The sequence below is a fragment of the Salvelinus fontinalis genome, chromosome 30, assembly GCF_029448725.1.
Source record: "Salvelinus fontinalis isolate EN_2023a chromosome 30, ASM2944872v1, whole genome shotgun sequence".
In the NCBI taxonomy this organism is placed as follows: Eukaryota; Metazoa; Chordata; class Actinopteri; order Salmoniformes; family Salmonidae; genus Salvelinus; species Salvelinus fontinalis.
This window is the reverse complement of record NC_074694.1, coordinates 20,776,982-20,789,816: the sequence shown is the minus strand read 5'-3', so window position 1 is coordinate 20,789,816 and position 12,835 is coordinate 20,776,982. Positions and strand designations below refer to the sequence as shown.

Genomic DNA, 12,835 nt, shown 5'->3' with positions numbered 1-12,835 from the left:
ATGTTAAAGGTTTAACAATATGTTTATTGGTTTAACATGGTTTTTACTTGTTTTAAAAAGTACAAGGACTGGGTGCCTGTGGGACCGTCGGTGAGTGATGAGAAAAGTCTGACTGGTTCATCGGACTCGGCCTTCAGCTTGTAGGGGTCCCCAGGGTGTGAGGTTGAGAGTGTGAATGTGGAGACTGCCTCTGTCACAAATGGGAACATACTTCCTGTATAGTGCACTAGTTTTAACCATGGCCCAAGGGCTCTGGTCAAAAGTAGTACACTATATAAGGAGTAGGGTGCCATTTGGGACGTAAGCCTGTCTATCAGGCATACTGTCAGCTACTCCTGCCGATGTCCCAGGATTATGGGTCTTAGGGGTTGAGAGGAAGTTCTGTCCCCCAGCAGGAGGGCAGGAGGTGGGGGTAGAAAGCGACAGACGGTGCCGCTCCCTGACAGGTTTCCCATATGGAGTGATTTAGAGCCAGGGTGGTTTATCACCACCAACCATACCCCCAGGGAACACTTCTCCTTTCCTCTCTCTGCTTACCCTTTCCTCTGCCTCTCCCCTCTCTCTCTCTACCCCCCATATCTCTCTCTTTGTCGCTCTTTCTTTCTCCCTCCCTCACCATTTCTCTCTCTACTATCCCTCTGTCTCTCTCTACGCTCTGTTTCTCTTTCTCTATCTCTCCCCGATCCTTCGCTTTCTCCCTCTCTCATCCCCTTTTTCGATCTCTCCCCGACCCCCCCCCCCTTCTTTCTCTCTCTCTCACAACCTCACCCTCTCTCTTATCCAGAAGGGGAAGTGTCCTATAACCTCTCCATTGTCTGTTTTATACCACCCACTACCTCTCTCCTCTCTACCCCTTCAGAGCACTATTTTATTCTATCTACAATCGCTACACTTTTATGACTTTGGGCTTAACTGTCGAGGGTGTCCTGTGTTTTTGTTACTTCAATCCACTGCCTGAGAAAGAGTCATGGCTGTGTCCCAAATGGCACCCTGTTCCCTATATAGGGCACTACTTTGTCGGGAATAGGATGCCATTTTGAACAGACATTATGATTCATACAGTGGGCTAACTTTAACTCTGTCTGTTAGATGAAAGAGAGATAGAGAGATAGAAAGAGAGAGGCGAGAGAGAATGAGAGAAAATGAGAGAATGAGATAGAAAGAGAGAGCGAGAGAGAATGAGAGAGATAGAAAGAGAGAGGAGCGAGAAAGAATGAGAGAATGAGAGAGAGAGAAAGTGAGAAAAAGAGAGAGAGAGAGAGAGAGAGAGAGAGAGAGGAGAGAGAAAGAGAGAGGAGAGAGACTCCCTGCTGGAAGAGAATTTAATGGTATGGAATTCTGAATAGATTGATGGTATGTTTAGTTTCCCTAGAGTAAGGACCACAGCTCATTTTGCTGTGATACATTATATCAATAAAGACATTGTTGACTCTCAAAAGCTGGTTTTGTTTTACGACTGCATCATTATTGTACATGAAAAATAATGTTGTTTCTGGCGTCAGTGTGTAGCCCACCATTTGGTGCCAGACAGGTGTTGGACTAATTAACCAATTATGTCTATTTATTTTGTATCCATTGCTACCAGATTCTTAGTTAATACCAATCAAATCCCAGGTAAGTATAATCTTAAACCGAGCTCCTAAATAAAGGGTTACCTTGTTGTTTTTTTACACTGAAATCAATACGTTAGGATGAATGTAAGATCATGACTGGAAATCAAACAAACCGCAATGCGCCAAGTTTTTTTGCTCGTTTTTCTTGCATGTTTATTTTGTCTGTTAATAATAGATGTCTGTCACGCTGAAATACAGTATAAGGAGAACATCTCACTGTAAAATGACCTCTCCTTATCCCTATAGGACAGAGAGACTACATATTCAGACAGTGTTAACACAGACAAAGGATGTATCCAAAATGGCACCCTATTCCCTATGTAGTGCACTACTTTTGACCAGGGCCCCAGTTTCTGATCGCTGTGACTCCAAATCTACGTTGGGGATGTTATAGAATAGTAGAATGATCTGCAGGTGTCCCATTACCCCCCGTTTCCCCCCACCATCTCCCCGTTAGTTCCATGCAAGCTATCTGATCCTTCCAATTGATTCCAGATGTGGTGACGCAGGGTGGGATACGGTCTGCACTCTCTGCTCCAGTCCTCCCATTCACACAGTCAACACAATTAACAGGTTGAGCTCTCCCCTGATCTACCTATATGCAGGGGTTATGGTAACACAGCACCCACTGAGGGTATGGAGTTTCTCAGCCTAAATGAGACACTGTTGTTCTGAAACAAAATGGTCGCCCAGCCAGGCTAGCTATAGTAGCTGTATCAACATTTCTTTCCCCTTTATAGATTTTTTGGGGGGCCTCAAAAGGTGCCTCGCACTGTTCTAACAGGTCCTGTGTTCCATGACCCGAAACAGATAAACTAGCAGCTTGTATTAAAGTGTTTGCTACTGTGGATCCAGAGCACTCGGCCATGAAGGCAAACAAGAGTGATAGACTTCATTCAGTAGGATAAAGGCAACAAAGGATGTGGACAGGTCGATAAACCAATAAATAACGCCAGAGGTACTGATGTTTGGGCGAATGGGTAAATAGTGTGGGGAGACTGTTGTTGGACATATAGACAGCAAAATAATGTTATGGGTCTCCCCTCAGCCTGGTTCTTGTCTAGATATCTTCCTTCTAGGAAGTTTTTCACTAGCCTTTTGCTTGCCGTTTGAAGTCCAGGCTCGGTTAAGCATTAGCATGCTTCAGTTCGGCTGGCGCCTAGCTGAACTTGGCTAGGCAAACCGAACGATTGTTGGCTGGGGGGCAGTATTGAGTAGCTTGGATGAATAAGGTGTCCAGAGTAAACTGCCTGCTACTCAGGCCCAGAAGCTAATATATGCATATTACACTCTGAAGTTTCTAAAACTGTTTGAATGATGTCTGTGAGTATAACAGAACTCATAATGCAGGCAAAAACCTGAGAAAAAATCCAACCAGGAAGTGGGAAATCTGAGGTTTGTAGGATTTCAAGTCTTTGCCTATTGTAAAATTTGGTCCAATTGCACTTCCCAAGGCTTCCACTATATGTCAACAGTCTTTAGAACCTTGTTTCAGGCTTCTACTGTGGAGGAGAGAATAAGAGCTGACTGAGTAAGAGGTCTGGCAGAATGCCATGAGCTCAGTCTTGCGCGCCCGTGAGAGTTAGTTGCGTTCCATTGCATTTCTAAAGACAAAGGAATTCTCCGGTTGGAACATTATTGAAGAGTTATGTTAAAACATCCCAAAGATTGATTCTATACATCGTTTGACATGTTTCTACGAACTGTAACAGAACTTTTTGACTTTGTCTGGACCTAGTGCTCGCGCCTCATGAATTTGGATTTGTGAACTAAATGCACGAACAAAAAGGAGGTATTTGGACATAAATGATGGACTTTATCGAACAAAACAAACATTTATTGTGGAACTGGGATTCCTGGGAGTGCATTCTGATGAAGATTATCAAAGGTAAGTGAATATTTATAATGCTATTTCTGACTTCGGTTGACTCCACAGCATGGCGGGTATCTGTATGGCTTGTTTTGGTCTCTGAGCGCTGTACTCAGATTATTGCATGGTGTGCTTTTTCGAATCTGACACAGCGGTTGCATTAAGGAGAAGTTTATATATAATTCCATGCATAACACTTGTATTCTTTATCAATGTTTATTATGAGTATTTCTGTAAATTGATGTGGCTCTCTGCAAAATCACCAGATGTTTTGGAAGCAAAACATTACTGAACATAACGCGCCAATGTAAACTGAGATTTTTGGATATAAATATGAACTTTATCGAACAAAACATACATGTATTGTGTAATATGAAGTCCTATGAGTGTCATCTGATGAAGATCATCAAAGGTTAGTGATTCATTTTATCTCTATTTCTGCTTTTTGTAGTCCTCTCTTTGGCTGGAAAAATGGCTGTGTTTTTCTGTGACTAGGTGCTGACCTAACATAATCGCATGGTATGCTTTCGTTGTAAAGCCTTTTTGAAATCGGACACTGTGGTGGGATTAACAACAAGTTTATCTTAAAATGGTGTAAAATATTTGTATGTTTGAGGAATATTAATTATGAGATTTCTGTTGTTTGAATTTGGCGCCCTGCACTTTCACTGGCTGTTGTCATATCGATCCCGTTAACGGGATCTCAGCTGTAAGAAGTTAAAAGACCTTTGCTTGAAAAATTTGAAAAAAAGCACCAATAGTACTGTTTGTCCACTTTGAGATGCCGTAGCCAATATACAATTCCTCAAAATTGTTCAAATTAAACTCAAGTAATCTGTCATTTATTTGGATGTTTCTGCTGAGGAGATCTCAGTCACTCAATTTTACATTTAACTAAGATGTTTAGTGCAGTATTTCTCAATAATAAATTGTGCATAAAAACGAGTCATCTCTAGTTTAATGACGAAAAAATACTTTATTGAAGAATCCCTACTGCTGACCAATCACCGTCGAAGGGGCGTAGACTTCGGCTACTGACCTTGGCTTGCCTCGAGAAAGAATGATGTGTGCCCGAACAGCCGAAAAAAAACCTTACCGAAGTCCAAAACCAACAAAAACGTCACAAAATACTATCATGAGCCCTTTTTGCACGGGACTAGAATTACTATAGAACGTCGGTTATGTAATTATTACCCCAGCATGCCCGTTTTTCCAGTGGACAATTCGGATGGGATTAGTTTTACCAAACTGCCCTTGTAATAATTTGTTTTCCTCATTCAAAATTGACCGCTATGAAGGAAGCCTGGAGGCTCTCTAGGCGAGAAGATATTTCAAATGTCTAGGGATAGCCTAATATTGGCCTGATGGCCTTCAGTCAAAATAATAATGCATATCAATTCACTTCCATCAACCTACACAGACATTTAATTACCTGACGTATTTGGCAATTTATCAATTCATTAGCACAATATCGTCCACTTCATCTTTTAAAAGAGAAGTATGGCACTAGGAAAGTTGATATGTGACAAAACAGATCATTCATCTGTAGGCTACGTGCATAGCACTTTGTTTTAAGCATCGATTTGTTTCCATGTTCTTACCCAAACTGGGTGCTCCACCTGTTAAACTCTATAATATCCCTTAAAACACAGGAATGATGATTCACACAGGATGAGGATTATCAGAGGGCCTGGGAGTTTTCTGAAAAACAGTAGGTTTTTAGGGCTGGGATAATAACCTTCCTGCCAAGTAAAAATTACTGACATAGAAGATTCGGACAGGACTAAAATGACAGATGTGGTGATTTGTGCCCGTGCACATAATTCCATTACCTGAGCTGCCCCAGTAAAACCGTCACAATAGGGCTATAATATATGCAACCAACTGTTTTGGCTGGGAAGCATGCGGACGACGCCTTTGGTGTAAAGCACTTTGTAGCGTCTGCTGATGTAAAAAGGACCTTACACATGAATCTGATTCATTTAATTTGATTGATAGACTGCTTTTGGATGGATGGATTGGTAAATAATGTCGATACCGGTCGATAATTTGGACAGATGGATGGACAGGTAAAAAGATTGTTGTTGACAGACAGGTAGGCCAGACTGAGGTACACACCTATGGAACACATCTGCCCCTTTGCCAGCCAGATGGTTGATTGATAGATAGACAGATACATACATACAGACAGACAGATACAGACAGACAGACAGACAGACAGACAGACAGACAGACAGACAGACAGACAGACCTGTGAGTCCATGATGAGGAACATGTCGGCCCCATTGCCAGCCAGCCGGTTGGGGATCCTGATGTCCACTATGGAGCCAGGGAGCCTGCTGGGGCCGTTGTTGATCACCTGGAAGAAGATGAGAAAGAAGGAAATATTAGGGAGAGAAAGATTATGGAGGGTAGAGAGTAATATAAAGTCAGGGGTTAGAGAGGTAGAGAATTGAGGTTAGAGAGAGATGGTGGTGGCGGTGCCTAGCTCCACTCCCATTACCCAGGCACTCTCTATTGACTTCTATAAACGTAAAAGCCTTGGTTTCATGCATGTTAACATTAGAAGCCTCCTCCCTAAGTTTGTTTTACTCACTGCCATAGCACACTCTGCCAACCCGGATGTCCTAGCCATGTCTGAATCCTGGCTTAGGAAGACCACCAAAAACCCTGAAAGTTCCATCCCTAACTATAACATTTTCTGACAAGAATGAACTGCCAAAGGGGGCGGAGTTGCAAACTACTGCAGGGATAGCCTGCAGAGTTCTGTCTTACTATACTATCCAGGTCTATGCCCAAACAATTTGAGCTTCTACTTTTATAAATCCACCTCTCCAGAAACAAGTCTCTTACCGTTTCCGCTTGCTATAGACCACCTTCTGCCCCCAGCTGTGCCCTGGACACTATATGCGAATTGATTGCCCCCCCATCTATCTTCAGAGCTCGTGCTGCTAGGTGACCTAAACTGGGACATGCTTAACACCCCGGCCATCCTACAATCTAAGCTTGATGCTCTCAATCTCACACAAATTATTAATGAACCCACCAGTTACAACCCCAAATGCGTAAACACGGGCATGCTCATAGATATCATCCTAACAAAATACACCTCTGCTGTCTTCAACCAGGATCTCAGCAATCACTGCCTCATTGCCTGCGTCCGTAATGGGTCTGCGGTCAAGCGACCACCCCTCATCACTGTCAAACGCTCCCTAAAACACTTCAGCGAGCAGGCCTTTCTAATTGACCTGGCCCGGGTATCCTGGAAGGATATTGACCTCATTCCGTCAGTATAGGACACCTGGTTGTTCTTTAAAAGTGCTTTCCTCACCATCTTAAATAAGCATGCCCCATTCAAAAAATGTAGAACAAGGAACAGATATAGCCCTTGGTTCTCTCCAGACCTGACTGCCCTTGACCAGCACAAAAACATCCTAGGGCATACTGCATTAGCATCGAATAGCCCCCGCGATATGGAACTTTTCAGGGAAGTTAGGAACCAGTATACACAGGCAGTTAGGAAAGCAAAGGCTAGCTTTATCAAACAGAAATTTGCATCCTGTAACACTAACTCCAAAAAGTTCTGGGACACTGTAAAGTCCATCGAGAATAAGTGCACCTCCTCACAGCTGCCCACTGCACTGAGGCTAGGAAACTGTCACCACCGATAAATCCGCGATAATTGAGAATTTCAATAAGCATTTTTCTACGGCTGGCCATGCTTTCCACCTGGCTACCCCGACCCCGGTCAACAGCCCTGCACCCCTCACTGCAACTTTCCCAAGCCTCCCCCATTTCTCCTTCGCCCAAATCCAGATAGCTGATGTTCTGAAAGAGCTGCAAAATCTGGACCCCTACAAAACAGCAGGGCCAGACAATCTGGACCCTCTCTTCCTAAAATTATCTGCCGAAATTGTTGCAACACCTATCACTAGCTTGTTCAACCTCTCTTTCGTATTGTCTGAGATCCCCAAAGATTGGAAAGCTGCTGCGGTCATCCCCCTCTCCAAAGGGGGAGACACTCTAGACCCAAACTGTTACAGACCTATATCTATCCTACCCTGCCTTTCTAAGGTCTTCGAAAGCCAAGTTAACAAACAGATCACCGGCCATTTCGAATCCCACCGTACCTTCTCCGCTATGCAATCTATTTCCGAGCTGGTCACGGGTGCACCTCAGCCGCGCTCAAGGTTCTAAATGATATCATAACCGCCATCGATAAGAGACAATACTGTGCAGCTGTATTCATCGACCTGGCCAAGGCTTTCAACTCTGTCAATCACTATATTCTTATCGGCAGACTCAACAGCCTTGGTTTCTCAAATGACTGCCTAGCCTGGTTCACCATCTACTTCTCTGACAGAGTTCAGTGTGTCAAATCGGAGGGCCTGTTGTCCGGACTTCTGGCAGTCTCAATGGGGGTGCCACAGGGTTCAATCCTCGGGCCGACTCTTATCTCTGTATACATCAATGATGATTCTCTGATCCACCTCTACGCAGATGACACCATTCTGTATACTTCTGGCTTTTCTTTGGACACTGTTAACTAACCTCCAGACGAGCTTCAATGCCATACAACTCTCCTTCCGTGGCCTCCAACTGCTCTTAAATGCAAGCAAAACTAAATGCATACTCTTCAACCGATCGCTGGACAAACCTACCCGCCCGTCCAGCATCACTACTCTGGACGGTTCTGACTTCGAATATGTGGACAACTACAAATACCTAGGTGTCTGGTAAGACTGTAAACTCTCCTTCCAGACTCACATTAAGCATCTACAATCCAAAATTAAATCTAGAATCGGCTTCCTATTTCCCAACAAAGCCTCCTTTACTCATGCTGCCAAACATACCCTCGTAAAACTGACTATCCTACCGATCCTTGACTTCGGCGATGTCATTTTCAAAATAGCCTCCAACACTCTACTCAGCAAATTGGATGCAGTCTATCACAGTGCCATCTGTTTTGTCACCAAAGCCCCATTTACTACCAACCACTGCGACCTGTATGCTCTCGTTGGCTGGCCCTCGCTTCATATCCGTCGCCAAACCTACTGGCTCCAGGTCATCTATAAGTCGTTGCTAGGTAAAACCCCGCCTTATCTCAGCTCATTGGTCACCATAGCAGCACCCACCCGCAGCACGCGCTCCAGCAGGTATATTTCACTGGTCATCCCCAAAGCCACTTCCTCCTTCGGCCACCTTTCCTTCCAGTTCTCTGCTGCCAATGACTGGAACGAACTGCAAAAATCACTGAAGCTGGAGACTCATATCTCCCTCACTAGCTTTAAGCACCAGCTTTCAGAGCAGCTCACAGATCACTGCACCTGTACATAGCCAATCTGTAAATAGACCATCCAACTACCTCATCACCATATTGTTATTTATTTTGCTCCTTTGCACCCCAGTACCGCTACTTGCACACTCATCTTCTGCACAACTATCACCCCAGTGTGAAATAAATCAAATAAAGGGGGTGGGGGGAGGGGTGTCACCAGTACCTGAAAGGTAAAGTTGAGTGGCTGGAAGTTACACTCCATGTCCTCCAGCTGGACGAAGCGAGAGGCAGCGATGGAGTTCCCATACTCAAAGGACGTTGGGTTCACCACACTGTGGACAGACGGACGGACAAAGACAGACCGAAAGGCAGGCAGCAAGGCAGACAGGCAAGCAGATGGACAGTTAGACAGTTCAACTAACAGTCAGTCAGACAGACAGTAATTGGTATTGCACATTACCAACAGATTCATGATATCAAATCACTTTTTTTTTTATAACAAATTAGTGTAGGTCTGTATGTTTCATACATAAATGAGAGAGAGTGATTAAAGACTGGTGTGTTGTCCAGATGTTTTCTTCATGTCCTGTGGGGGAGGAAGGCTGTTCTGTTGTTGTGAGAATGGAACATATCAGCTTGAAAGCCCTTTATCTCTAGCTGCATTTTATCAGAGAGTTAGTTAGTTCAGAGAGAGAGAGAGAGAGCGAAGGACAGACACACAGAGAGAGACACAAGTGACACAGAGAGAGACAGACATAAATAGAGAGTATAAATCAGAGAAAATGGAGAGAGAGACGCAATGTCCAAATGGCCAAGTTCCTCCACAGAGAGGAAACAGCTCAGCTACAGCTCTGCTGTCTGATAATGCTGTCTGATAATGTAACTCAGCTCTGTCTGTCTGGTGTCTTTAATCTGTTAAGAGGCTTAGAACAGAGCTGTAGAGACCAGGCACACACAAACTAGCAGAGAAACTGAGCGTTAGTTTGACTATCACTTTGATCTTAATGTGACCGTTTATATTAATCTTGATACAGTTAAAATAAACAGAGTGACTTTATTGATTTTATGATTTTTTATGATTTTAGCCTACCATCTTAGCATGCAGTCCAAGCTGCTTGATACTGTATATTTGAATAATCCATGGTGTTGTTTAGTGACTTCATCTGATAGCATAAGGGTAGCATAAATTCAGTCTACACACCCAGACAGTATGGGAATGTAGTGTGTTTGGCCCATAGAGATAGTTAGAGGATTCAACTTTGATATAACACGTTTTTGCATGGGCATTGCCATTGAGGGCTTCCACCATTTTAAAGTAGTCAACTGGGCGGGGATTCCTATGGGTTGGGAGTGATCAGCCAACGATCAGAGCATGGTCTTCTTCTTGGGTGCTATGGTTTGTAAATGGCTTTAAGCTATATCACTGCCATCTAGTGGCCACAATAAATGAATTACAATATTTGGTTCAGGACTCCAGCACTGCAGATGGCGGTAAATCACCAATATTAGCTTTACGCTTTTTTCAAACACAAAATAAGAAGAAAATAGACTACTTTATAATGGAGATAGCCTTAATGGCGCTGCCCATGCTGGCACAGATGCCGTAATAGCACAGATACAAAGATCTTTCCATCTCTATGGTTTGGCTTAACTGTAATGAATGGTTTACAGTATGTCTACAGTTAGCAGACCACTCCCATTGCAGACAAAGTCATTATGTTTTGTCCTCTTGCGCATTTTGAACCACTTACCCAGTGATAGTTGTGTCTACCTCATGAACCAGCGGGATAGATAGATCCAAGGTGTTGTCCAACAGTTTATGTTCAGGGTTGGCACTACAATGAGAAAACAATAACAGGCATTTAACATATAGTAGATGTTAACACATTAACGATGACAATTTTCAGCATAGTGATTCAAGTACAAATCTTTGTATTCTTGACAGCAACATGAAAGAGAAAGTTAGCTAGGTCTTAAATTCTTCTTTCCAAAGAAAGAAAGGTCTTCTTTTTTCCACTGCTAACTTCACTAATCTGGCAACTTGGGAGTTATTCACCCCTCCCAGCCTTATGTGACAGCAGACCCCTCCCAGGCTTATACGACAGCAGACCCCTTCTGGTCTTATGTGAAAGCAGTTGTAGCCATAGCCGTGGGAAGCAGGGGTGCTGAGGGTACTGCAGCACCCCCTGAAATATCTAAATATAGAATAATAATCAAAAAAAATTATTTTTTTTTTTTTTTTTTTAAATCTACTTTTTTTAAATATATACTTTTTCACAAAAGTAGTGCACTGGGCCTTTACTAGTATTGGCGGACCAATATAGACATCTGTAATATTTTTATTCTGCACAGGCTTCCTTCTTTTCACTCTGTCAATTAGTTTAATATTGTGGAGTAACCACAATGTTGTTAATCCATCCTCAGTTTTCTTCTATCACAGTCTCATGGTGAAATCATGCCAGTTTCCTTCCTCTCCGGCAACAGAGTTAGGAAGGCAGCCTGTATCTTTGTAGTGACCATCCAAACTGTATTTAATAACTTAATTATGCTCAAAGGGATATTCAATGTCTGCTTTTTTTTTTATAGCCATCTACCAAAAGGTGCTCTTCTTTGCGAGGCATTGGAAAACCTCCCTGGTCTCTGTGGTTGAAAATGTGTTTGAAATGCACTGCTCGACTGAGGGTCCTTACAGATAATTGTATGTGTGGGGTACAGCGATGAGGTAGTCATAAAAAATGTATTTTAAACACTATTATTGCACTAACAGTGAGTCCATACACCTTATTATGTAACTTGTTAAGAATTTTTTTTACTCCTGAACTTATTTAGGCTTGCCATAACAAAGGGGTTGAATACTTTTTGACTCAAGACATTTCAGCTTTCCATCTTTAATTACTTAGCACATTTAAAAAAAAACATAATTCCATTTTGACATTAAAGGGTATTAGGTAGGCCAGTTACAAAAATATATACATTTAGTACATTTTAAGTTCAGGCTTTAACAACAAAATGTGTAAAAGTCAAGGGGTGCGATTACTTTCTGAAGGCACTCTATGTGTGTGTATGTGTGTGGGAGATCTTCTACTCTGACTACCTGGCATGTTTCGCAAAGTGTACAAATGAAATGTAAATATTTTACCAGTCTATATCGTGTGTATATCGTGTGTATATCGTCATTCCCAACAAATGGTCCGGGTTTAGGCTTACCTTACACTAACAACTTTCTCTTTTACTCAACGTACAGCGTCTCAACGTACAGCGTCTCAACGTACAGCGTCTCAACGTACCTTTTTGCATGAACTACAAACTGCAATGTCTCATTTTCCCCTGAAAGCCGGCTTGTGTCGAAGATCACTGCAAGATGATACTGAGGAAAGACAAGGTAAGAGGAGAAGTATTGGGGAAAGCTTTTAGTAAAGTGACATGATGTATATCAAGTAGTTGTCAAAATCTTTGCTTTTCAGGCTCTCCAGAGTGACATGGCCCAGTGACTGCAGACAATAGTGTAAGTGTATAGTATGCCATCCTGTTGTGGTAACAACTAGGCACTACATGGTATGTATGGAAAGACGTTTATGTCTAAACTACAAACAGACAAGTATTGACTGTAAAAAATGCATATGTAAAAGTTCAGTGATTATGTTTAGGACAGCTACATTAGTCTGTGCTCTTGCTAAAGGAAATGTTGTGCTTGGGTAAGGATAACAACTAAACACTGAATGGTATGTTTGGTATGGGAAGACTGATGTAGAAACTACAAAACGTATTGTCTGTAAAATATTTATATTATGTAAACAATCTGCCAAGACCATTAGGAGCTATACCTTAGTCTGTGCTCTGTAAAAAAAGGTTGTGCCTGGGTAAAGACAACAGGACACTATCTATAGCATGGTAACTGTATAATACATGTATGTAAACATTTTGCCATGACAATTAGGAGCTATACCTTAGTCTGTGCTCTCATGAAGGGAAATCCCACGCTGCATTTGAGGAAGTCTAAATCAACAAGACCACAGGAAATACCCTTCTCTTCCTTCAATAGAGAAACACACAGGGAGGGAGGGATGGGGGAAG

General features: G+C 42.6%; 1 protein-coding gene across 1 annotated transcript in view; it reads right to left on the bottom strand.

The window, feature by feature from the left end:
- LOC129828781 (integrin alpha-9-like) overlaps positions 1-12,835 on the bottom strand; it is a 138,332-nt gene that overhangs the window by 15,843 nt on the left and 109,654 nt on the right. Inside the window, exons 19-23 of the mRNA XM_055889983.1 lie at positions 12,708-12,794; positions 12,049-12,128; positions 10,513-10,596; positions 8,985-9,093; positions 5,735-5,842 (exon numbers count right to left, since the gene is read on the bottom strand). Of these exons, the coding sequence (XP_055745958.1) occupies positions 5,735-5,842; positions 8,985-9,093; positions 10,513-10,596; positions 12,049-12,128; positions 12,708-12,794 (468 nt within the window). The remainder of the gene's footprint in view (positions 1-5,734; positions 5,843-8,984; positions 9,094-10,512; positions 10,597-12,048; positions 12,129-12,707; positions 12,795-12,835) is intronic.